The sequence below is a fragment of the Leptosomus discolor genome, chromosome Z, assembly GCF_034619465.1.
Source record: "Leptosomus discolor isolate bLepDis1 chromosome Z, bLepDis1.hap2, whole genome shotgun sequence".
Lineage (NCBI taxonomy): Eukaryota > Metazoa > Chordata > Aves > Leptosomiformes > Leptosomidae > Leptosomus > Leptosomus discolor.
Window position 1 is genome coordinate 9,125,943 of NC_141419.1, and position 27,404 is coordinate 9,153,346.

General features: G+C 41.4%; 1 protein-coding gene across 1 annotated transcript; it reads left to right on the forward strand.

The window, feature by feature from the left end:
* Positions 1-27,404, forward strand: PCSK1 (proprotein convertase subtilisin/kexin type 1). The gene is made up of 14 exons (XM_086480518.1): positions 1-180; positions 1,754-1,858; positions 5,271-5,381; positions 7,606-7,752; positions 8,210-8,286; positions 10,384-10,472; positions 14,482-14,654; positions 16,933-17,145; positions 18,325-18,425; positions 19,412-19,645; positions 21,153-21,310; positions 23,322-23,455; positions 25,292-25,453; positions 27,042-27,404. The coding sequence occupies exons 1-14, from the start codon at positions 1-3 to the stop codon at positions 27,402-27,404; spliced, it is 2,247 nt and encodes a 748-aa protein (XP_086336644.1).

The window sequence follows — 27,404 nt, forward strand, 5'->3', positions numbered from 1 at the left end:
ATGGACGGGAGCCGCTGGGCCAGCCGGTGCGCGGCCCTGGCGCTGCTGACCGCTTGCTGCCTGGCCCGCGGCGGCGGCGCCGAGCGGCAGTTCCTCAACGAGTGGGCGGCGGAGATCCCGGCGGGCCCCGACGCCGCCAGAGCCATCGCGGAGGAGCTGGACTACGACTTCGTGGGGCAGGTACGGACGGGCGGGCAGCGGACCCTCGCCGGAGCTCCTTTCCCTCCCTCCCTTCTCAGGGCTGCCCTGAAACTTGTGGCCGGCTGCCGCTCGCCGCGCTCCGGGGACTTTGAAGCGCCTTATCGCCCCTCCGCCCCCCGGCCCCGGCTCTGCACCTGGCGGGGAGACCCGCCACCGCGGCGCGCCGGCCGGGGATGGCTCTTCTGAGGGGACCGGCGGGCAGGGACAGGGCAGGGCGCTCCCGCTGTCACTGAAGGGATCGGGCAGGGGCCCGGCTCTTCCCTGAGGGGAGAGTCCAGGCAGGGCACCCGGCTGTACCTGAGGGGTCCGGGTACAGTCAGGAAGGGCGACCCTGCTCTCCCTGAGGGGATGGGGGCGGGGACCAGGCGCAGCACCCCCTCTCTCCCTGAGGGGACCGGGCAGGGTCGGTCAGGGCACCCCCGCTCTCCCTGAGGGGACCGGGCAGGGCGCCTCGGCTCTCCTCGAGGAGTCCGGGCAGGAGGAGGACGCGGGCAGCCTTGGCTCCGGCGGCGCCCTGCGCCGTCCCGGACCTGTCCCCCCGCAATCCTACTTCCCGCCCCCCCCCCCCCCCCCCCCCGCCTCGGAGGCTCCATCGGCATCGTGGGGCTTCTCTCCATCAGGCCCTCCTGGCGCTTTTTTTGGGATGCCGTGACGTCAGCGTTGTCAGGGATGAGTAACCGCCTTTCGGAAACATCCTCGTCCCACCTCCAGGGTCCTGTGCCAGGCAGCGCCTCTGGCAGTACCGGGGACCCCAGGAACCTTCAGAACCGCTTCCCACCCGCACCCTGGCCTGCAGCCCTCCGGAGGAGGCGGCAGTCACTGCTCCTCTGGTGGGCCCGGTGCTGTGGGCAGCCCCTTCCCGCCCAGGTGGGCCTGCGGGATGGGCGGCCCCACGTCCTGGGCACGGTCGTGTTCTTGGGACTCTCCAACTTCGGTGCGATCCCGCCTCTGTGTTTGGTCTTTCTGCCTTTGAAGTTGGTGGATTCGCACCCACCATTTCAGACAGCTGCTCCTTGGGGAAGAGGGGGGTTTAAAGCTGACGGGGTGCACCCAGCTCTCCGGGTGACCAGGTGCTGCACACATGAAAATGCGAGTTCAGTAGGTGTCGGTGCAAACCGGCCCCCTGGTGAGGCTTCTGAAGCCACACAGAGCTTTTTACACCCGTTTGGCTGAACCTTGGGAAGAGCAGGTGAAACTGGCGTGTGACCATATGTAAAACCTGTCCTTCAAAATGTGTCTGTGTCAAGGTACATTGATGAGTGTATTGGTCACTGGTGCAAGTACGACGTTACTGAGCACTGTAGTACTAGCGACTGCTGCCTTCACTAGCTGAAATGAAATTATTCCCCCAGTTTCTTCTGGCAGCGCACAGGCTGGGATAAGCACTTGTTACTTGGAGAGTGTTTTTTAGTTTAGGTTGAAACATCTACGGGCTGGTTTCTTGCTCTTTTGTCTTTTAAGCGGAATGAATTTGGTCATTTGGTGATTGTTGATATTTGTTTGCAGTGGGGAAGCATCTCTCGATAGTTAAAAGTATGCCTCTGTCTTACAGATTGGATCACTCAAAAATCACTACCTATTCAGACATAAAAGCCATCCAAGACGGTCTCGAAGAAGTGCCATCCACATCACTAAAAGACTTTCTGATGATGAGCGGGTGAGTGTTACATTTATTCTTTTTCATGCTCTCTGTTTATTCTGTCTCCTTATTGCAAGCTTTGTAATGAGGTCACAGGCAGGCTTTCCGCATTTTGCAAGTCTAATATATGCAGCCATCCACACTTGTGCTGAATTAATACTTTATTATTCTGTCATTAACAGGCAGAATCTGACCCTCTCTTACTGTAGTTTTTTGCAAGTGCTTTCCAAATTAACATTTAAGATATGCAGCATTGCAGAGGCTTGGAATTTCAGATGTTGATGTGTTGCTGATGAAAATATGAATGAGGAACCACAGGTCTTGATGTGAAGTAAAAATCCGTAGAAGCAGTAAGTTTAATCAGGCCACGTCTGTGCAATTACCACAGGACTTAGGTTTGATTTAAAGTGAATGAATATTAAAATAATAATTAAAAAAAAAAGTAGGGGAGAAGGGCTGAGGTTTTCCTGGATTTGCTGCTTCCATGACAAGCTGAAACCCCTTCTCAAAGGATCCATCACACGCTCTAGTGTTTTGAAGCACTGGGACCCCACTGCAATCAGAGAAGAGGCGCACTGGAGAGCTGGGACTCTGAGGTGCGATCTGCTGCTGAAGCAGAGTCCCACTGATTCAACTTCATTTGAGAGAGTTGCTTGTCTGTTTGTAAACATGCTGAAAAACTGGGGTGGGTGCTGAATTTAAGGAGCAGACTAGAAAGCTGTCAGCCGTTCTTAAAACCAATCTCTGGAAAATTTCAGAACAACAGAATTTGAATTTCAAATCAGCATTATTGCTGCAATCATTGTAAAAATAGGAGCAGTCCAAAACATGAAGTATCCTAATTGTGAAAACCTGCAATTTGTCATATAAGGGCAAATCACTGTTGGTTATCTGGAAGGTTTAGATGCAAATGTCATCTGGGAGGAAATACTCCATGTGTAGCTAGATGAATTAAAGGAGGGGGTGAGACAGGGAGTTTGTTTTGCCCATTCTCTTTCAAAGATGTACAATCCCACCTGTCTGCTTGCAAACATTGCGCTAACAGGTAATGTCTTGTGCGTGAAATCGTTATAAACAGGGGATGTTCGAAACCACAGCTTTAGTATAAACTAGTTCTTTGATTTAGAGCTGTACCTCTGATCGGATGTGCAGTGCCATCACAGTACGATGTTCAGGAACAGTTTTTGTTGCAAGCCCTCCCTTTTTTCGGACTTGCTGCATCGGATGCACCTCTTATGCAGGGAAGCATGACCCCGTGTCCGACATACTGAATTCTAATGTCGCAAGAGAACAGAAGCGACTGTTACACTCATTAGTGCCAAACGTGATTGCAGACTAGCGTACTTAGATCCAAAACTAGAGCTTCAAACTGCTGCAGGTGATTTGCTAAATTTACTCCAATTTCCCTTTTATTTACCATCTAGTATGCAAATTAACTGTGTGAATGAATGAGATGTAATTATGTCATTACATAAGTAGATAAACACAAAGCAGTCATGTAACGCTGTGTAGTTATACATGGACCTTTGCTCCCGAAGAGCTTCTCTTGTTCAGCAACAGCCTATTTGAAAAGATTTAAATTCGCTCTTTAAAGAGGGAGAGAGGAGGGAATCCTGCTTTTGTTTGTGTAACGCCTTCGTGAATTTTACGGTATGTTAAGTGTGAAAGCTGGGGTAAAACTTGGCTCTAATCTGAATATTTATCTGCTTCCTATAGATATCTCAGTGTTTGTTGTAAACCAGAGAAAGGCTGTGAATACATTGAAGGGATATAACTACCTGGTTCCCTAATGCCTTCCAGTATTTGCGCTATTTTCCAACCCTACTTTCTTGCAAGAGACCTGAACCAAGATTATTTTTGTTGCTTTATGTATCAGTGACTGGAGATTTGGCACAGGGCCTTCAGCTTTTGCTGTGGATAGATGGCTGGAACCTCACCCAGCTGCTTGAGCGACAAACATTTGGCTTGTTTGTCTGACATATGTGCTTGGTAGTTTCAGCTCATTTCCCTCAATGCTGTTGTCCGCATTGAAAAAAATAACAAACATGGAAGTTGTGGATTGTTAATTACTGTTGGATGATGAAGAGGCCCAGCTTTGCTGTGGGCAGAGAAGAGAGATAAAGATGATTACTCTAACCTGTGCACATCTATGGCCCTGGATATCAACAGGGCAGTTTACTTACCCTTGCATGGGGCTATTCATCTTCTGTGACTAACTACGGTTTGTAGGGATTTTAGCGCTAAGTATATAGCAAAGGGAGTAGTACTAGAGAGCTTTTGGTAAATGTGCCTGGTGTAGCTACCACCTTTAAGGGTTTATGTTCTTGTAGTGAGTTTTCGTTAGGCTTTCACTAGGAAATTATATTTTACTCAAGCCAGTACTTTTTTTTATCATTATAGTTTCTGAGTCACTCGTTGTTTCATGTATGGTGATAGATGTAAGGACCATAAAGCCTCTGGCTCACAGTAGAGAAAAATAATAAAATCTGTTCAGATGTTTAGAGGCAAAGGTGAGATTCAACGTGTCCTCCACTTGAGGCTCATATATCGTGGCAATGTTCTGAACCTGGGCTTGCTTTGCTCGTTTGGAAATTGGGATGAAAAGCACCAACTTTATCTGTGTCAGAGTGACCGTCTAGGTACTAGCAACAAATGATTTGTTCCCATTTCCAGAAGGAGCATGCAGCACAATGAGAGAGATGTCAGAATCAGGATTTGATTTGAGCTGGGTTTGGTAATGCACTCAGGAGGGCTAGGTGGGGTATGCTTTCAAAAGGCAGCCTAGTGACTTGGAGGCTGCTGTGCAACTCATTGTGTTGATGCTTTAGCAAAACACACTGAAGCGTTTTGGCTTTCTGTTGCTGTAAGTGGAATCATGCCAGTGATGAAGTTAGTCCAATATTCATAGCTCGCTAATTGATCACATTTCAGAACACTGCTGGGAAGGAGACTTGAAGGTCCAGCTGGGCTATGAGTAACAGTATCGTTACGATTGCTAGACTAAAGCCAGAGATAATCTTTCTTCTTTCCTTTTAACTCCCAGTAGAAATACACGGGGATTAAAATGTAGGTAGGAGGAAGAAGCAGGCTATGGTTTTGCTTGTTTCGGTGACCAGCGCTGCTTAAACTTCTAACCACATTGCATATTTGATATAAAAGCCTGCGTTGTGCGGCACTCAGGGGAGTTCTACTGTTAACTTGTACTTAATGATTTTCTGTGAATTGATTCTATGGCATCATGGTTCCACCAAGCCCTCTTCCCCGAAGTACACTATACTACAGTATAAATAATCCTCCTCTCTGCATCAAACACTGCTCGTTTTTCTTTAGGCATCAAAATTTTGCTGTGTGAGGAAAACCTTTATCCTCTAGGCTAAGAAAGTCTTAACCTGTAGAGGCTTACTTGTCATATTTATACAAATAATTGTAGGTGTCATGGGCAGAGCAGCAATATGAAAAAAAACGAACTAAGCGTGCCACCGTGAGAGACTCAGCAGAAAATCTTTTCAATGATCCTATGTGGAATCAGCAGTGGTATCTGGTAAGAATTTGTTTCATTGTGGAACTGGGGATGGGGAATTTTAGTTGTGCTGCATTATGTTACTAGTACCAGAGCGATTGCGCTGAAGGGAGTGAATGAAGAGTCCCTCTCATTAGCATGTGCCATAAAAATGGGAGATCTTTGTGCATAGTATTTCCAGGCAACCTTCTATTTTCTTTGAAGTGTCCTTTGTGCAAAGCCAATTCAGGCTGCTGCTCAGGGTGGGGTTGGTATTAAAAAGTGTGACAGTTAAAAGCTACGTTTATGGTAATATTAAAATATGTGCTGTTGGCATATAAGAAGTCCCTTATACGTCCCCTCGTCGTGTCTGAAGCTGGCTGTGTGTTTCTTTATTAAAATCGGTAGTGCAGAGTGCATGCTGCAGACAAAAAAAAAAAGCATATATGTACATGTGACAAGCACCTTCAGCCTCTTGGGCTAGGATTTAAATAGAAGAGAGTCTCTGCAGCTCACATGTTCAAAAATTAGAGGAAAAGAAATTTCCTGAGCACTGTAGTTTCTGTCTGCGTGTGACAACTCAGAAACACAGTTGATCATTTATGTTTTGCCTGGTTTCTTTTGGTTGTGTCTGTATTTCCACTATGCATCCAGCTGTACCTTCAGTCTCGGCTTTGTTGCTTTCACTCAGAACAGGGATGGGATTAAAGGTGGGTATAACAAATCAAGAAGAAAGGTCAAGCACAAATGTGCCCCAGGTGGCTGGAAATACCTTTCTCTTCTTCAGTTCAGCTTAGAGAAAACAGACCAGACTCTGGGCTGTTTGCACTCTCTTTCCTTTGTTTCAGCTAGGAAAAACAAACTATAAGCCACGCAGCATAAAATATTTCCATGAAGATTCCCATTCTTTTCAACATAAAAAGTGGTTATCTTTAAGAATTTAACTTTTCTTTGAAGCTGAGTGTCTGTTTGCTTCTTTGCCTGTTTCCAGTAGGAAGCAGGAAATTTCTGGGTGTCTGTATTGGGCAAATACACAAACACAGAGTTCAAAAAAGCAGTTTTGTGAAAAAGGCAATGTCCTGCTGTCCAGGAGACATAGTTCCTTCTTCCACCTTTCTATGGCTTTCACTTCCTTTCCCTCTAGTTTTCTTGCATGAGAAACAGAAACATGATACTTATCCTTGTTTGCACTGCACATTGAATTTTTTCTGATTACATAGGTTAAATATTTTCTTCCAAAATATGTTCCTTGCCTTGTAGTAATTAACTTGTTATTACCTTATTATTATGATTTGATGGCAACAGTTTTTAGCTCTATTCAGTGTGCTTTCACACATCACCAGAAAAAGTCATTATTTAATGGATTCTAGAGAACAAAACATGAAACCTCAAATAATTCCCTGAACGGCAGCAGTCAGAAAAGAAAGCGTAAAATGAAAGAAGGGTCATTCCCGTAACAAATTTCTCTTTCTAGGTCTCATATTTTATGCAGCATTCCTTTGGAAACAGAGAATGAAAAGCCTGCAGTCAACTGACGTAATTATACACAGAAAAGCAGAAAGAAAATGCCTTTTTTTTTTACATCTGTGTTTTTATATAAGCAGCTTTTCTGAATTAGATATATGTACTGCACATTTAATATTAGAGAGGAAAAATGACCCATTTAGGAGCTACTCTTCAAAGAACTTGCTGTGGAAGGGAAGGCTATAGATGATTCATGCTTCCAGTTGATTTACTGCAGGAACAGTAATGAGGGTAGTAAACAGAAAGTTGTGATTCAGCACAGTTGTTCCTAACCAAACGACTACCTTAATTGTTTTATCCATTAATTATTTTGCTCTGGCTAACTTGAACGTCAAAGGAGAAAACATGTTTGGAGGAAACACAGCTCAGTGTGCTGTGTGGTACTGTCTGGGCTTCTCATAGAGTGAAAAGAACAAACATTAGCAGGTCTGATTATTAACTCGTCGTTCCAAGGTTCATCGGTACATCCCCACCATTCCTGTGTTTCTGCTGCCTGCCTCCGATAAGTGCAAGGTGCTTTTTGTTCGGAGGTGGTCTTCAGGGGTCTTCAAGTAGTGACGTAAATCTTTCAGTGCTACAAGTAGTTGGAGAAACTTAAGTTTTGTTTTATCTTTGCAAAATGTGAGCGAAATACAGATGCTCAGGCTGGGATGGTTTAGAGCACTTGTAAAATACGGCTTGGGACCTCTGTAGTACAGATGGGTAGAAGTGTTGACTTATTTTAATCCTTTCTGTCCCCCAGCAAGATACAAGAATAACTCCGTCCCTGCCCAAACTGGATCTGCACGTTATTCCTGTATGGCAAAAAGGGATTACAGGCAAGGGTGTTGTCATCACAGTATTAGATGATGGCTTGGAGTGGAATCACACCGACATCTACACTAACTATGTAAGTTTGGGCATTAGAATGCTGTGGATAAATGGATTGTAGATTTCATGTATAGATCCTCTTCTCCTGCTTGCTGTCTGTTCTGTAAGTCAGCTCCTGCAGTACAGAGAATGAAGTATTTGCCTTAGGCATAATTTGGAACCTGGTCTGTGTCGCAGGAAGCTGAGTGTTACTTAGCAATGATAGTGGGATGGGTTTTTTTGTTGTGTTTTTTCCCCTCAGTGGATTTAGTTCCCAGGCATGTTTGTGTACAGTGGTTTAATGCTGAATTATTAAAGCTCTGTGAAAAATTTATGGAATTGTTAATGCCCATCAAATTCTACCAATTTGATTGCTGTCAGCGTGAGGCACACCAGGTAAACAAACACAGACTCGAGCCATTTTGTTGCACGTTTTAAGATGAATTTTCTAGTTGTCTGAATTAATTCTGGTTTGTTTTTTTTTTTTTTAAATGTAGGATCCAAAAGCAAGTTACGATTTCAATGACAATGATCATGATCCCTTTCCTAGATATGACCCAACAAATGAAAACAAGTGAGTAGCCTCCCACTTGTGTGAAGAGAGCAAAGCAGTACGTTACTAATTTGTGTATTAGAACATGCAAATGCAGAAATATCTACGTATATCCCCTATGACAATTATGTAATAAAAGGGAGAATTTTGTAACAGGATCACAGGATGGTTGAGGTTGGAAGGGACCTCTAGTGGTTATCTGGTCCGAGCCCTGCTCAAGTAGGGAGACTTAGAGCCAGTTGCCTAGGACCACTTCCGGACGGCTTTTGAGTATTTCCAAGGAGGGAGATTCCACAACCTCCCTGGGCAAGCTGTGTCAGCGCTCCGTCACCCTCACAGTGAAAAATTATTTCCTGATGTTCAGAAGAAACCTCTCAGTTTGCACAAACTTTTGCACTAATGTTGGTGCAAACACTGAAAACTAAGGAAATTAAATTCCCAGATGAAGAGCTTCATAAATGCAGTCTCCCTATAATGTCCTGAATTTCTTCATATCTTTGTATGTGTAAGGTACTGATACGTTTCTGTAAGCTGGAGGGAACAGTCTATTCATGTCACTGTGTGTGTTTCTAGAGTGATACCTCCCTAAGCCAATTTTGACTTCAGTTCTCTGCTTTGCACTGGGAATTTTAAAAGAATATGTCTCCTGTGAAGGGCTCTGGACTGTGTCTTAGAGGGACCTACCAAGAAACCCGTCCCTGCAGGTCAGCTTTTGATGCTAAGGACACTCTTTACCAATTCTGGCAGTACCTTCTGGACCCATAGAATAGCTTCTAGCTCAGTGTGCGCAATCACAGGCAAAGTCATACTTCTGACCTCCCCTGTCATGTGGGTGTGACACGTGGTCAGACACTGGAGGAGGTTGCATTCACTCCCACAACAATCCTTCAGTCTCTTCTGAGGCACGTGGAAGCTTTATTTAGACCAGATTTGGCCTAGAAGTCCTCAAGGTAATAACCTAGGAAGTTTCGAAAGGCTTAACACAAGACAACTAGCCAGTTCACTTAGTGGATTTCTGTGTCTTGGAAAGAGGAATTTTCTCTGATGCCTTCTCTAGAGCTACCCCTGTGATACTCTGTGGAACATCTTCATGGGCCTGTCACACCTAGGCGTATCCACGCTAGTTCAGGGTGGGATTTTGCCTATCAGAAAGAGAAGACAATGGACCTCTTTAAAAGCTGGTACATAGAAGAAGTCCGTTTTAAACCAATTAAGGTTCTGGTACTGAATGAAGATAGAGTAAGAAACTGATGTGCTGGTTCCCTATTGTCTATGAGACAATATAATTGCATTCACAACATATATCAGTGTATGGGGAGAAAGAACGAGCAATCGAAGGATAAACATCCCATGAATAAGATATTTGAAAAATGACATTTCTACTTTGTTACAGGTTATTTAAGAGCAGGAAGGCATTATCCTCTTGTTCTGATGACATTATCTCTTAATTCTACCTGTATTACCTCTAATCTTTATTAATAAGTAAATGGAATTCAGCCCAGAAGCATTCAAACACTTCATTGAATAACAATCTGTAGTATTGAATAATGCAACTCTTTTTCAACTACACTTCTGTGAAGGTTTTCTGTGTTGTGGAATAAGAATCACCTATGGCAAAAAAGACTGGTGTAGAAAATAGTTGCTTGCAAGAATTTAGCAATGGTGAAGATCCTTTAAAGGCTCACTTTCGGAAATCCTAAATGAATGCAGTCATTAAAAAAAGGGATATCTAAATGTGTGGTTAAAAGAGACTTTTATCGTATTTCTGTTTGAAGAAGTTTAGCAGCTTCTCGGCCCCATAATTTTACACTGCTTTTGCACTCTACTAAAATACTGGTACGTAGTAGGTCTACAGAGGTCACTGTGACTTAGGTTAGGTATTGATCATCTCATCATGGTGATCCTTTGATCATTAAGTAGGTAGAATTATGTTGTTTGAGGTCTGAGAGAAACAAGTATTTTTGTATCACATAGATACAGCTGATAAGCTATTCAATAACTGCATTGCATTCGTTTGAAGGAAGACTTCCACCAAACAAAGAAGGTCAATGGTGAGTCTTTATGTACATTACACAAAGATTTTATGAGGTGTTGTTTATTCTTGCTATATTTACTCAGGCATGGAACACGGTGTGCAGGAGAAATTGCCATGCAAGCCAATAACAGAAAATGTGGGGTTGGAGTAGCCTACAATTCCAAAGTTGGAGGTAAGAAAACGAAAATAGTTAGTTGTCTAATATGAATGGAAACAAGACAGATCCTGTGAAGTGCTGAGTGTTTTCAGCTACCGTTAATCTAAATAGGAATGATTGATTCTTCTCAGAAAACACCAATCTTGCAGTATTAGGCTACAAAATCCTGTCTGGCCATGGTGCAGAGTGTTACGTGTATATGGCAGCATTTGTTATCGTCAACATACTCCATGGAATTTGGTTATCAGTTAAGCATAGGTAGACTGTATAAAAACAGCAACAACAATATAGGTGGTGATAATGTTGATGATGGTGATGGTGATGATGATGATGATAGCAACAACCTACATTGTACGCAGAGATAAGGCTCTAACTTTTACGGAATGATGGACTCACCACTTACAATTGGTTATCCTGGAAGGAGGTGTCATGGGGGAGGAGAGGGATTGAGTAGAGTGAAAGTAAGAGTATACAAATTTATACCCACCCTTGCTTGCAGCACACAATTACATTTGAAAGGTCATGTCAGTCAAGATACTCAAACTGCTGTGTTTTTTGTTTCAACAGCTTACTTCTCTATTATCATCATAAGTTAATTTTGAAAATAGTAGAGCCTTTCTTGCCCATCAATCAATACTGCCATTTTTTTGAAGTGTTGACTAAAAGTTTAATCCATTAGAGGTTTATGAAATAGTCATGATCAAAGTATCAGTTGCAGATGGTTATTTAGCTCAGAGGAAGATACTTGTACAGTCCTAGTTTGTCCATTACTCCCTTTTTTCCTTTCAAACAAAGGGATGATGAGTGGCAATTGACACCCATAACTGCCTTTCCCACCATTTCAGTCTTATGTTTGTAGGTTCCCATTTACTCTGCTGAGCTGTCATAGATGTCAGCTTTGCAGTCTGCCTGTGCCATAATGCATTATGCTGTCATGGTCTGTTTAAATAAAATACCTCACTCAAAAGACGAAGACGCCAAATTTTCAGAGCAGGGCAAAATGGATGAAGCTGCAGAGTTGTCTGAACTCCCGCTGTGCCCATATTTTAAAGCGTTGGCATCTACAGTGAAGATTCTGCCACAGTTATTTGCATATGCTCTGTGTTCATTTGCAAATGCAAACTACAGATCTGTGCAGGGTGATTTGTCTAGAAAAGGGAAATAACAGCAGAAAAAGCAGTCCAGCAATCCAAAACAACCCAGAAAGCTGCTGATACCTGCATGGCAGGGGCGGGGAAAGAATGGAAAAAGTAAAAGAAATTGTTAAGCTGTTATTTATGACCGGCCTGATTAAGATAAAGATGTAACAAAAATGTGTTCAAGGAGCAATGGAAGATAGGAGAAGTCTTCAAAAGGTTCAGCTAAGTTTGGAGTGGCTAAACATTGGAAGCTTTTTTGATGTTCCAGTCTATCCAGGATTCATGTCTTCACAGGCTGTTTTTCTTTTTTTTTTTTTTAAATCCGTGAAATGACACATTACATACTTCTATTTGACATTAGTTCAGGATAACTTCTTTAAGTGGCGGTTTGCTTGTAGCAATTGCTGTACTGGATAAATCCCACGGTCCATAGCCAATGCCTTCTCTCTGATAGTCAGCAGTAGCTGCTTTGGGGAAAGACATTTGGAACACCTTGTTCTCTAACCGTCAGCATCAGAGGTTGGTTTAACTTTGCCTTGAGGGGTGAAACAAAACATTCCATTGAAAATTTTTTGTTTTCTGTGGAAATACTGACTGTAATAATCCTGAGTGCTCTCACTAGTCACATCAATGCTTGGCCCTGTTCTGAAACCTTGATTAGTCTCTTCAGTGCCTTGTGGCTGTGAATCCCACAGGGTTTTCTGTGCACTGTGTGAGAAAAAAAAAAAACTTCTTAATGCCAGTTTTCAAAGTGATACCTTTCAGTGTCCTTTAACACACACCTCTTGTTCTGCATAGAGCCAAGAAACGTATCGATCACCTTTGGAGTAAAGCAGGGTTTATACATTTTCATACGTACCTAACCATATCACTGTGCTATGATATTTCTCCGGTGCTGCCATGGAAATCACATGATTAAGAAGCTCCATTTTACAAAGGACTGGGCTGAGAGTTCCCACACAGTGACGTATTGCTAAAAATAGCCTTCTGCCCGGCAGATACATGTATGTGTCTGAAATTACCTTGCGCTTTGCCTGCTTTTGGTTTTGTGGGACTGATGATGGGAGCAAGCGTGTCCAAGAATAGGAGAGAGTTTATGCAAGAGGACCTAACTGGAGTCTGCTTAGGAAAATACCACTGCTTGTTTAAGTCATCAAATCCCTGAGATGACATAAACAATCAGGATTTTTGACAATCACAAAGACAAGGCAGCAGGTTCTTTCTTGAACCGTGTGTTGTCAGTTTACTTGTTTTCTTCCTTATTACATTATTTATCTTCAGAGTTGGCTTTGGCTTCTTCTGTGGAAAATATCTGTACACTACTCTCTGCATTCCCAGTATCTCATTATGTGTTGCAACCAGAGCTTGCAGTCATTTCCACACAGGCAAATCTTTGCTCACAGCACACTGGTCTGAGAGAGTCTCATGATTCTGAGCCAGCTGAAAAATGGGTATTCAAAACGTTATGAGTTTAAGCCTATCCAGGGTAAGTGATGTTTTTAGTACCTGAGGCACAGGATATACCTTCATTGTTTTCCCAGCTTTGTGAGTGATAGTGGAGTAGCAGTGGTTGAGTGGATTAACTCCTTTGTCTGCTTTTGCCAGTAATTATTATGAAATAATAAAGCCCAGCTTTATCTTGGAGGTATTACAAGTCTTAGAGGCCAGCCATTTGGGAAAAGAATTATGCTTACCGTCTTTTTTTTTTCTCCTGCTTGATAGCATAAAAAAGAACAAGACACTGAGCTGCAAAGGTGAGGTTGGGATTGGGGATTTTTTCCTTCCTTTTTTTTCTCTTTTTCCTTTTTCTCCTTTCTTTTTTTTTTTTTTTTTTTTTTTAATAGGAGAACCTGCTGTGCCTTGGAAGAATCCCTGTTTTGTGGAAAATACTAGAAAATGAGTACTCATAATTCACCAACTGCCTGTAATGGTGCAGCTGCTGTAGTACTAACTTGCCAAGTTCAAGAGAACCCAGACATTTTTATTGCTTGAAAACACAGGCTGCATCCTGACTGCTGTGGCTCTTATATTGCTGCTGTTGCTGGGAGAGCCATGCCATAATGGGAATTTTGCCAGACTTCTGCTATTCCTGTCCTCCTCCAGCACTGGGCAGTGGTAGCAGAGCTGGGGATTTGCAAAGCCAGAGATCCAGTGCAGATGAAGTGCTGCCTGCCACTGAATTTTAAGTACCACTGAGATCAGGCTTGCTCTGAAGAAGATTAGATCATGCGGTTCCTAATAAAATGTTTATGGCTAGATATCTCTAGCATCTCTGGATTGCTCACAGTAGAAAAAACATGGCAGTGAAACAACGGTGAGAATTTTTTGTGGTGAATATTGAAAAGCTAGTGAAATAGCAGTGTGACAAATGCGGCAAATCCTGAATGACTGTGAAGACAAAGTGTTTTAGTCAGAACATTCAGAACTACATCTTTGAACTGTAGGTGCTCTTAAAGATAAAAGTAATGTTGATAAAGCCTGTTTAATTTTAGTGACATGCTAGCAGTTTGAGAAGTCTTTGTTACAGACTTAACAAAAAGGAAGAGTCAAGACAGAGCTCCAAGCAGTAAGAACAAGCAGGAACGATAAGCAAAACATCATCTTCTTGGCTCTTTGCAGAAAGAGAGAAAGAAGTAAATAAGAGGCAACCAAGATTCTAAGAGGGTTTTGGTTTTTTTTTTAAATGTTTTTAGAGAGCACTGAGCTCTGCAAATGAAGTGTACTGTTTCACACTGACGTGAACTGTCCTCAGTATTACTTACATGAACAGCAGTAGGCTGTGGTTGCAATAGTTAACGGATTAATTTTGCTGGAAACTTTACAAACAATAAAAGACGAGGAGGGAACAGAAAGTAAATCCAGTCTGCTTCTTTTTTTCTGTTGAGGTATACGAATGTTGGATGGAATAGTCACCGATGCTATTGAAGCCAGTTCAATCGGTTTCAATCCAGAACACGTGGATATTTACAGTGCAAGCTGGGGCCCTAATGATGACGGTAAAACTGTGGAGGGACCTGGGAGACTGGCACAGAAGGCTTTTGAATATGGGATAAAAGAGGTACGATGCTTAAGAGAAAGATACAATAAAATGTGGCAGAGAACGGAATTTCAAAATGGTTGTTACTAGGGAGGAAATGAAAGTGGTTTGTGCTCTCTTTGCTCAAACACATTTGAAAAGGAGATAAGATTTTAATAGTCCAGGTCAGAGAAATTACTAGCCAGAACAGGACTTTTAAAAAAGCACCATTAGAGTTTTCTAAGCTGGTTTTAAGCTGCTGTCTTACAGATAAGCTTTCTTTTTCCATCCTTACTTTTGCTGCCTTTGTCTCGCCCTACCCCCACCCTTCGCTGCTGCTTGTTTTGCACTGAGCAGTAATTGGATTTCTGCACTGAAAGCCTATAAAATTTAATACAAAATTTCTGCCTTGTGAATATTTTGCTGTGTGAAATAGCGATGCATTTTAGCACCCTGTGGTTGGGCTTGTATTGTGTTAATTGCATTAGTTTACAAATTGGTGCATATCATGATCCAATTAAAATGAAGATAGTAAAAATGCGTAATGGAGAGTATTTGGAACAGTGTTTTTACAGTTCTTTTTTGTGTTATCCTCTTTAGATCTGCTTGGATGATAAGTAGGGTGCAAACCGAGAGCTATTAGGGATGTATTAATAAACTAGTCTTGCTCTTGCCAGTGAGGTGAAAAGATATCTAAAGACAGCCAGGTACTAATAGAGAGAGGACGACTGAATCAGTGATGGGAGAGGAGAGAAATGGAGAACAGAAGCAAAGAGAAAGGATTTTGACGAAAGGGCAGTTAACAGCAGCAGATAGAAAGAGAGAAGAAGAAAGAAGGGTCTGACAGCTGCAAACATACTCTGAGGAAAGAATGGAGACCGAGAGGATTGGGCTGGTGATAAACAGAGATCTAAGTCCATACGTAGGCAGCAAGGGAAGAGGGAGAATTAAAGGCAATAATTAGGGAACCAATGTTTAGTGGTCTTACTCTGAAAAAAACAGGTTCTTTGGAGGAATGTGTCTTTTTTTTTTACAACTTGTTTTATTTCTCAAGGGGAGCAAATTTACCCATTCGTTTGTCAGGCTTCCTTTTTCAAGGGTCTGGGTGGCCTCTGTTCTGCTAAAGTCAGCCAGAGCTGGGGTTGCCAACAACTTTAATCCCTGGCGCCTTCATTGCTGGCCTGGTAAAGCATTTAAGCATATGCTTCGCCTTAAGCATCTATGAAGAGGTAGTAGCTCTCCGAGTGAAATCAAAGCAGGTGTTTACATGTAGCAGTGCTTTTCTGGACCGCAGCCTTTAGTCTCAAAGGAAGGCACTGTCTCATTTTCTATAATTGACATGGCTTGTCCTTCCCATTTCAGCAGTTGTATCACAAATACAGCTTACTTTTCTTTATTTTTAATATTTTAAGTGCTGCAAATGTCTTAGCACTTCCATGAATAACTTCAAATCTCATCTAAATGGGATGATAAAAATCTGTATTTCAGCTGCTGTTTCCAGTCAATGTACGTATATTAATAATGAACAACATACAAACTTTGGCTCTTCACACGAAACATGATTTTTTCCTCTGAAGGACTAGCACAGCTTAAGGCTGGATGGGCTGTTACATATGATAGCTGTGGTGGTTTACATGCTGTCAGCTGCCGGCGTCAGTTGTTAGCTGCTGCTCCCTCATTAGGTACTGGAGACCAGAGCAGGGAATGAATGGGGTTGTGTTTGCAGACCAGTGGTGCTGGCCCACAGATCTGTAAGAGAAGGGAGGGTTTTCAGTCAGATGTGCTTGTTGCTTCACTGTGTTTCAGCAAGTAAACGCCAACCATGAAAGGCTTTCTTACAAAAAATAAATTGGTGGAAAAGTCATATCAGGTATGTCATTCATACTGCTTACCTACACCTCTGTGATTACAGGAAAGGCAAGTGAAATAACCCGTGATAAACTTGCCATTTCTCCAAAAAAAATGGGCATTTTTCCTAGAAGTTCAGGACCAAAACATCAACATGTGGGAAAACTTACCTGTTCAGCATAGATTCTGCTTTTAATTTGAAAATCTGCCCTGAGGGAAGTTACTGTGCCTGGAACACTAAACCTAGACCGGTCAAATCGAAGATGTACTATAGGCTGTGAAGTAGGATACCTCAAGTAGCTGGTTTGTTCTGTCTCTGTCTTCCACAGTGCTTTTGGAAAATCATAATTTTCTACCTGAAAATGTTTGATATATTATGCTGGGGGGGGGGGGGGGGGGGGGAAGTGCGGTATTTAGAATAGTGAAGAAGACTGAAATCTCTTTGATAACCACTCATTTCTGTTTTCTCTAGGGCCGAAATGGGAAAGGCTCCATTTTTGTGTGGGCTTCTGGGAACGGAGGCCGTCAGGGTGACAACTGTGACTGTGACGGTTACACTGATAGTATCTACACTATCTCCATTAGCAGTGCTTCTCAGCAAGGCCTTTCTCCCTGGTATGCAGAGAAGTGCTCTTCAACTCTGGCCACAGCATACAGCAGTGGGGATTATACTGACCAAAGAATTGTAGGTTGTTTTTACCAGATTCAGAACAAACATAGAAATGTTTTATATATGCAAATAACAAAGTGAGAGCTCTTGAATGTTTGGTTTCAAGTACCTGCTTTACATTATGTGTTACATGCTTAGTGCTTTTGCCTTGAAACACTGAGGGGCTTGTAATCCAAAAAGTGATTGTATTCCTGGAACGTCTTCTACTGTAAAGCAATGGCTAAACAAAGTCATTGTGTCAGTGCAGTTAAATCAGCACGCTGGATTTGTCTGCTGTTTGTGTATGACAGAGGTCTCTGCATGAACTTTGGTATGGTCCCATTCTTCAGAAAGGGCAGATGGAGAGAGATTTAAAGTAAAAGAAAAAAAAGAACCTGTGAAGTTAGTGTACCTTATAAGTCAGTACCTCTGGCATTAGAAAGATTGTCAGTCCCCAAGTTCCCACTGCCGACAGCCACAGCAGTGCTTCCAAACCTGTAGAAGGTACTCGGTGAGTAGGCATGTCAGTCTGTGTGCCATCATTAACTGTGTAAGAAATAACTTGTACTGAAAAAAACTGCTGTGATAAAATAATGCTGAAGTACCTGTAATTTCTGTTCGGCTCTGGTGGATGCTAATTTTACAATAAACTACAGTGATGGGGATTAAAACAATGTCATTCCAAGTTAGCGAGGAGATCAGTCCTTCCTAAGTGGCTTCTTTTCATAGCCAAGATGTAGGTATATGGGCAGATTAGTTTGGTATTTAATTTCCAAATAAAGCACGTATTTCATTGCAAATTATAGTTCTTCTGCTGAAGAGGGAGCAGAACACCAATACTAATCCTACGAGTAGTTTTCCATCAAGCAGTAATTTTAAATGTTCTAGGCCCAACACAATGATCTGTCTTTATGATTCACCAGTAAGCCTGAAACACTTATCGTGAGACCTTAGAATAAAATAAGATATTCAGTGTGGGAGTATTTTGTTCCAACACAAAGCATTTTGATACAAAAATTACAGTTGAAGTAAAAAAGAGTGGATTGAAATATGAACGGATTTAAACATCCATCACTTTTTCTGCTGGTGAGGAATGTATTAATACGCAGTGATTAACGGATACATGGTTATGTTTGTGAGGGTGGGTATGAGTGTATTTACCACTGTTTATTCATGCAACCTGGTATTTTTTTGTGTGTTTTTTTTTTCTGCCAGACAAGTGCGGATCTTCACAATGAATGTACAGAGACTCACACTGGGACCTCTGCATCTGCACCACTGGCAGCAGGAATTTTTGCTCTAGCGCTGGAAGCAAAGTAAGATGTCACACAATTACCTTTGAGTTTTCTCTCTCTCAGCCACCCCACCATCTTCCCTGAAATGTCTATTTGCAGTGACACCATCTCATGCTGCAGTTCCACTTCTTTGTCCGTCAGACTTGCTCAGCCTGATGACAAAAATAAGCAGCTACTTGCATCAACACCTTCCTAGCAAAGCAGAACCAATGTAGGTAAAATGTGATGACTGAGGAATTTTAGTCCATTTTGTGCATTGACAGCAATTGTTTGCTGAGTTCTGGTCAATTCCGCTTAAAAGCAGTGAGGCTGCACATGCATCAGGAGAGCATAATTTGAAGACAATAGGTAGCAGGAGTTTATAAGTCTTTAGTCAGTGTACAGAACCTTCTCTGCCAATGATGAGAATAAAATGGAAGGTGCCCATGCCTGACTTTTAGAGCAGGCAGGGAGCACGCAGGTTCAGATCCTCTAGGGCTGGTAGTCAGAGTGTGTAACTCAAGAGAGAATGGGAAGAAAAGAAGAGGACAGGACAGGACAATGGCTTTTTCACAGAAAACACTTAAGACATTAGGGCATAGGCTTAGTACTCGAATGGTGTAGGTTCAGCTCCATTTTCTATTGGATACTCCTTTGATGACATAAGCCAAGATACTCAGGGCCGTATTTTAAAGGGTAGGGTTAACCAGAGGTAGAGTCAAATACCCACAGTGACTTTTCAAAGCCTAGGTCCCATAAAGACTGGTGGGAAATACGAGTTTTGTTTTGCTAGTTAACTTTAAATGCCTGAATAATTTTGAAGAATTGGACTCTAATCTTACTAGATAGCCATTCTTCATTGACACAGAAATCTTGTCTGCCTGGGGAAGTGTTGTGAGGATAAGCATGCAGCATGCTGTATATTTTAAAATAATGGGGAGCCTTACACATTCAGAGCATGTTCTGTTGCAGAGTAATAACGAAGAGAAAATGATAGATAGCCCTGAAACAACTAATTTTCTCAACAGCCCAAATCTAACATGGAGGGATATGCAGCACTTGGTAGTGTGGACCTCAGAATACGATCCACTGGCTGGAAATCCAGGATGGAAAAAGAATGGAGCAGGACTGATGGTCAACAGCCGATTTGGGTTTGGACTGCTCAATGCCAATGCATTGGTAGATTTAGCTGATCCCAGAAGATGGAAAGGTGTACCAGTAAAGAGAGAGTGTATTGTCAAAGACAAAAGCTTTGAACCAAGGTAAGAATTTGCATTAGCAGTTACTAAGCTTATGTCTATCTTAGTAAAGCCTGAAGGATAGTATTGTGCCCAGATTGCTCTAGACCAGGCTAAGATTTGTTCTGATTCATTTGGTTTTGCTTTACTGTATTCCTCAGGGGCAGGCAGGGAGCGTTTGCTTGCTTTTTAGTGTAGGACTGATGGAAAGTACTAGCATGAAGCCTTAGCAAAGAATAAGACTGTTGTTAATGCCTCTCTGTGCAGCTAGCATATGGATGGATGATACTGTGAGACTGAACCTATCAGATAAGATACGAATGTTTAGACCACTATCAGAAGATGAATAATAAGATACCGAAGTCTTCCAGGGATTTTTTTTTTTTTAAATATGTAATCAGTCTTAGCCACTCTTCTCCTCTGACAGGCATAGTATATGTTGAAATCAAGGTGGTATATTGAGCTTTAGTCCCATCCATAGCGTGTCTCTTACAAATCACAAGTGTCTCAGAGGCTTACTGAAAAGACTTACCAGCCACATTCACAGGTGCTCCCTGCATAGTGAGCCTAAACTGAGCTCAGCATACAGGTAAAGTTGTAGTCACTAAGCTGGTTAATCAATAAGGATATCTAGGCTGTTTATGTCTTCACTTGTTCACTTACAGATTTGTTGTCTAGAAAAATACAGCTATTTGAAAGATTGAAATTATCCTGTATGAGTGCTCCAAAGATCTGTCTGTAGAAACATATTACAGTGTTTTGGAGTGTCACTGCTTGGTAACCTTATTATTTATGCTATTTCACTATCAATTTGCTTTTATGAGCTCTTTTTTCCACAGAGTGTTGATCCAGTACTAATGTATGTAATACTTGCTGTTTATGTGTTTTTATTGCAGTTCTCTATGTTACATTATAAAAACAAAGATCCCACGATTCTGAGTTTAGGATTATTTATGAGGAGATTTAGATACCACATTCTCATTAGAAGTAATGGAACTTGTGAGGAGAAAGCGATGCGCAGCAGCTCTCTGTACAGAGAGTGTACAGAAGATGTGAGCTTTTTTTCCTTGATGCGGCATTGACCACAAAGGGTTAAGATGGCTGTGCCTGCTGCAGTACTTTAGCTCCATGATAACAGCTCTTCTGGGTATTTGAATGAGGCAACTAAGCATAAGTCTGGTACAGTCTGTGATGTAGCTGCCTGCAAAGACTGATTTTTTTGTAGTCTCTGTGGGACACCGAAGTGTTGACAGAAACCCTTGATTATCAAACTTGCTTGCCTGCTTCCAAGGTGTGTTGCACACGTCTGTCTTATGCAGGCCCTATCACTTGGTCAGTATTATCTCTGCTTCCAGAACTTCCTGTTGTTTTTGCTGGAGCATTCAAAAAAAGGTTATATATAGAATTTGTCTTCACTTCTTCCTTTCCCATCATTCTGAAATGGGTATTAAGTGTGTCATTTGCACTTCACATAATGATCCAGAATCAAAAGTTTCTGTGAGTAATCAGAGAACTCCTGTAATTTTGCCAGATTATTAAGAGCAAACGAGGAAGTCATCATTGAAATTCCCACAAAAGCCTGTGAGGGTCAAGAAGACTCCATTGCGTCTCTGGAGCATGTGCAGCTTGAAGCAACGATTGAGTATTCCCGTAGAGGTGATCTTCACGTCACTCTGGTATCCCCATCAGGTACAGGAGGCAAAGACTGGCTTTGTCTGTGTTGCTGTACGGTGTAACATTTATTTCATTAAAAACCACCTCTGTGTCTTCAGTGGTTTAAAAGGAGCTAAATATATCATTAGACAAATCTGATGACCTCCAACAGGAGAGTGTGAGGATAAAGCATCCTGGGAACTAGAGAACTGGTTCTCTGAAACCATTTTTCAGCTTTCCTGGGTTATTTTTGTGAGAGGAGGTTTGAAAATCATACTTCAGAAAACGAAGGCACTGTTTCTAGTGTGTTTTTGTTCTGACAACAGGACCTATAAAAGCTGAGAGTTCCTGGCAGATCACAAATTATAGTTCAATAGTGCTTATCAGCCTTTCTGTGATTTAACAAACTAATAGGAACCTGAGGAGGTCTGACTCCCTGGACTTCATGTAACTGTGTCTCCCCATTGGTGTGTTTAAAAACACAGAACACAGTGTCTCTGTTAGGCACCTTATTACAGCTAGACTAAATGTGGTAGAATATGGCAAGCTTATCTTGACATTGCCCTGAAATAGCACCATAAGGAGAAAAAAAAAAAAAAAAAAAGAAGAAGAATTATAAACAAAATTGTGGAGAGTAAGATCTGTTAGATCAGCTTGTGTTATTAGGAAAAAAAGACAAGCTTTCAGGTATGAATTTAAACATCAGGCTGATCTAATTTACTGATATTAAAGGCTAATCTAGTAATTCACAGATAATAAACCACTAGAGCCTTCTTCATACCATTATTGCAGGACCACACTAGAGAGCAGGGTTAAGATACTGTACATGCATATAATACTATATTACATATGTTTCCAAATCCTGCCTTGTCTGGGATTCCTTTTAAGCCTAACCTTAATTCTTCCTTTTCTGAGTTTACCTTTTATCTTATGGGAGCAATGTTGCTGTAAGGTGTTTTACCCTTGGCCCTTGGTGGTATTTTCAAATGTAATTTTCTCTTCGATAAGTTTTAGTTTCGAAGTAAGTATATGGGCTGTCTCTAGGTACATCATGGAGATGACAGCAACAGTAGCTCTCATTCCACTTTTATAGAGGTATTTTGCCCCCCAAGACACTCTTCTGTTGCTAATATGTAGGAAGCATGGCTTCATCTTAGAAAAACACCCCTTTTTGAAAGACTGATGACAGTAATATGTTCTTCATCTTTGTACGTATTTCTGTGGGTTTAGCCGAGGTAGCAATAGTCAAGTGCTCCTGCCTCCACTATAGCATCATGTTACCTTCATGGTTAAACTGTTTTTCCCTTGGTTCTTGCTGGTTTTCCACTTTTCTGCAAAACAGTACTACCAAATGGATGTAATTCCTTTTCTATATTTATGGTGTTACCTTTAAATATAATAGTAGCTTGTGATCAGGCTCCCTGGGGCTTCTCTGCTCCTTATTATGTAAATATAGCTCCCTTGCTCTCTTGTTATATGCAAACAAGCACCACAAATTTCCTTCTGTACAGCAGAATCTCCTCTGCTGCAGAAATACCTTGTGAACTGCAGCATTTTTGTAATAATAATAATAACAATGCAAATGCTTTCCAGTCACCAAAAAAAACCCCCAACAAACCAAAATCAGTGATGAATTCAGAATAAGGCTTTAGTTTCACAGTACTGCGTGAGCTGGTTTGCCTTCAAAACTTCCATCTCAGATGTTTCCTGAGCTGTTCATCAGTGGAAAGGATGAGTTGTGTCTGACCTCTGTTTCTTACGCTTCTTTGTGTGCGTCCACTATGTTTTTGTGTTAGAGATTAGAACACTAAGCAAGATGTGCCTTTTTAGCGTGGCGTAATGCGATAGTTTTTATGCTCTTAAGTACTGCTGTGAAAATAATTAAAGAAACCGCTGATCAGAAAAAGCATGTTTCCCGTTCCACAAGCCACTGTTAAATAGTGTATTTGCTGGGTGAGCTACACACTAGATAGTGTGCAAGCTGAGCAATGTGAGAAGTAAAAGCGGGTGTGTATGAACAGTCACTGTTGCTCTTGCACTAACACAGGCACCAGCGCTGTCTTACTGGCTGAGAGAGAGAGGGATAAATCTCCCAATGGCTTTAAGAACTGGGACTTCATGTCTGTTCACACATGGGGAGAGAATCCGAAGGGCACCTGGGTTTTAAGAATCACTGATGTGGTAAGTATGTTGATGTGTTAACTAGCTATGTTTGGAAGTTAACACGTAAAATGATCACAAACCACTGCCAAGCATGTTGAATAGTGAGTCTTCTTGTTAAGCATGCTACAACAAGAGTTTATTTAGACTAAACATCCATCTGGATTAAAGAGTAAAAAAAAAAGATAGGTTCAGATTTTCTTATTCTTTACATAAATGCATAGCACCATCCTCATTTCACTGACATGTATCTGTCAAAAAAATTTCATGCCTGTGTTTTTCACACATTGTATGTCGCTGAAAGAAATCACTTAATAGAGTTTTCTGTGATTCATGGAGTGAAATACGTAATCGAATTAACATATGATTAACTGCAAATTAGGTTTTTCTGCAGAAAAGAACACAGGATAGATGTAGTCTTCTCTCTGTGCATGTGCATAATTTTCAGTAACTCAAAACCTTTTGATTAATGAATTTCTGGTGACCTCGGAGAGCTATTCTGATGTGTACCTTTCCCTAACTTCTTTCTTAGAGTAATTACTACTGAACAACATTTAAGGATTAAAGCCAAGAAATCTGCAGATATGAAATAAATAATTGTGTGCTAAAACCACCTGGGGATATGGATTACAACAGCGAGACACCAGAATAAAGCTGCTTGATAGGCAACTGAAAAATTGTTCTCTTGAAAGAGCGAGTGATCAAGCGCACTTGTCTCTGGAGAATTTCATTGAAGTTGTCTGTTAATAAGCTTGTCATTAGGGGTCAGATCCTGCCAGAAACTGAATGCTTCCTATCAGACACTGAGCCTCCAACCCCTGTTGGCCTCAAATTATAAACAGGAGGATAATGCCAAGTACTAAGCAGATGGACAAGGCAGTAGAAGTAAATATTATTATCAACAGTGTAGTGTTAATACTGCAGGCTTACAGATAACCCCATGGTTACAGATAATCCTGCTCTTTGTAATTAATCTAATGCATTTTTTGGAACAAAGTTCAGAGCAGCATTTTGTTTGTAATTACCTCTCGTTTTCCATTTTCAAATGAGATATTTGTGAAACTTACAATAAACCAAGCTTTTTGTCCTCAAGAGGTAATGAACTCTTTCCTCAGCTTGTAGGGTTTGTAATGCCTGAAAGAAGTTTTCATATTAATGACTCTGACTGAAATCACAGATTCCCGTGCAGAGTTACTCATAATTTAGTTGTTGTGTAAGTTGTGTATGTAAACTTTGGTATAGACTTCTACTAGAAAAGAAGAGCTTCAGCAGCAATCTTCAGTCACTAAAAGACTGAGCAAAAATTCTCAAAGAAGCTTTGGTAAAATAAAATTTCAGCATTCCCTGTACTTGTCTCTTCCACTTTGCGCTATATAAATACTGCCGCCAAAACTAATGGACAAAGCATTTGTTGCTCATTTCCACATGCTATGTTTCAGATTGCTGTTGTACACCACTACAGAATACTATTCCAAATTACTATTCCAATCGTAACTTTTGCGAGGAAGTTGCCAAGGAATGGCTTAATGAACAAATATTAGTAACACAGAATATGACTTAGGTAATTTTTAGCATTCTGTGTTATGACAAAATTCCATTGGTGCTTACATGAATAATTAATAAATATTCATAAAAATGTGAATATTTGGAGTAGTTAAGCTGTTGTATTAAATCCCACTTTCTGATATACCCTATTACTGATATATCAGTCTTTTCGTGCTTATAAATCATTGTCTAAATTTAGATATTGAAAACCTTATAATTTATTTTAGTCACTTCTGTTAATTTATGATCAAGTGTCCTGTTTCCTCTTCTTATGTCCTGAGAACCTATGCTAATGCCATGCTTGTCCTTTAGTCCAGAAGAATACAAAATGAAGGAAGGATTGTAAATTGGAAGTTGATTTTGCATGGCACTGCTACCCAACCTGAACATATGAAGCAGCCACGTGTATACACATCCTACAATGCTGTGCAAAATGACAGAAGAGGAGTGGAGAAGATGGCGGATTTTTTGGAGGTAGTGCTACATTATTTTTTTTTCTTAAGTATTTTTCCATTTATAAGAAAATGGTATTTTTTCATGGTAAGAAGACACATATTCATTCTGTATTCATTTCATCTAGGCCCTGAACACTTCTGAGTTGTGTGTTGTAGTTCTGTCCATATCAACAACTGATATTTTTATTAGTCTCTGTTTTCATATGCCAACATCTAAGGATTTTAGGCTGCTAAGAGGGTATGGCTACTAAGCCAGTGAACTCAATAGCTAATGCAGTTGAGTGGTACAAGGAGGGACGAATACACTTCTGACAGATAGACTGAATTCACGTACTCCTATGAGAACGAGTGTTGCAACCAAAAGGAACTTTGCCTGCTGGAGTGCTTCCAGGGAGTTTGCAAGGAGGTTAGGAACAAAAGACATGGCAAAAGACAGAGACTCGCTGATTCAAAATCTGTTGCTGTTAGCTCCTTTGTCAGCCCTTCTTTACCTTTCAGGTAGAGTGCTCTAAGCATACTCCAGGCTTCTGTGAGTGACAGTGGGTTTCTGGTTGTACAGGATGGCAGTATTGTACATTTTCACAATGCTTGATTATGTCAACATCTTCAGAATACTTTTATTAGTCACATGACATCAATTTGTCTCCCCATTAAGTAATTAGGATGTCCATAAAGTGTCGTAAAGAGAGATTAACTTTCCTTAGCCAGGTTATGAGGGAGACATGATTATGGTCTTTAAATACATTAGATAAGTGCCCGCAGGTGTGGCAGCCATGTGGAGGAAAATAAATGGAAGAAAGCAGAAGTGGATTCAGGAGATACTGTAGGAGAAGATTGTTGGACACAGTAAAAACCAGACAAAGGTAAAATGAGTATTCAGTTAGAAAGACAGTCCTAGTGTAAATGGAGAAGCTATGCAGCCACGTACTACTGTGTCAGTATGGAAGGCGTAACAGACAATGCTGAAATGAAGATCATGCCTCTCACCCACTTCTCTGCACATCTGTGTCTGGCATTAGTCTTTCAAGGTTTCCAAGACACGTGTCGTGGCTACCCGTTAGCCATGCTTCACTGTCTTTTCTCAGGTGAGAGCGTCTACAGAGAAGGTTATATGAAAGCACTGCTTCAGTCCTGTTCGCAAGGGTATGTGGCACGATCAGAGCTGCCATCACCACTGCTTGTACTTCCTTCAGCTAGACTGCTGAGGAGCTGCCTCCCATAGTACAAGCAGAGATACCTCTTAAGACTGGGACAAATCTTGCTATAAAATGACATGTTGTATCCTGCCAATGTGGAATCTGAATTTAGAACTTCCTACATTGTTGGGGAGATTCGATATTTTATACAATATAGTCCTTTTCATAGTCTGTTTTGGTGTATAATGGTCTAGTTCTTTTCTGGCTGCTAAGTGGCTCCTGAATGAAATAAAATAGCATCTGCCCACATAGATGGAAATCAGATCACCTCTTAATCCAGTAATTTTTTCATTGACACCTCACTGAAACATACACTGACATAAAAAAGCCCAAAATGAGCCATCCCAGACCATGGGATGGCATTCCTATCACCTAACTTTGACACCTTTTTTATGCTAATCTCTATTCTAGGACCATACCACACAGGAGAACCTGAGTGAAAAACCCAAAGTCACCGAAGATACCAGTAGCAGCAGTGACAAAGCAGAAGATAAAATCCCCTCAGAGGCTATGCTACATTTATTGCAAAGTGCTTTTAGCAGACAGATGGCTCCGAAGCGACTGCCAAAGAAGACTGCCAGTGAGAAGTTAAATATTCCATATGAACACTTCTATCAAGCCCTTGAAAAATTAAACAAGCCCTCCCAGTTGAGAGACTCGGAAGAAAGTCTGTACAGTGACTACGTTGATCTTTTTTACAATGCCAAACCATACAAGCATAGAGATGATAGACTGCTGCAAGCCTTGGTTGATATTATAAATGAAGGAAACTAA

Coding starts and splice junctions, on each gene's coding strand:
- PCSK1 (XM_086480518.1), top strand. CDS start 1: ATGGACGGGAGCCGCTGGGCCAGCCGGTGCGCGGCCCTGGCGCTGCTG. Junction 181..1,753: donor ACTACGACTTCGTGGGGCAG/GTACGGACGGGC, acceptor TCTGTCTTACAG/ATTGGATCACTCAAAAATCA. Junction 10,473..14,481: donor CTACAATTCCAAAGTTGGAG/GTAAGAAAACGA, acceptor TTTTCTGTTGAG/GTATACGAATGTTGGATGGA.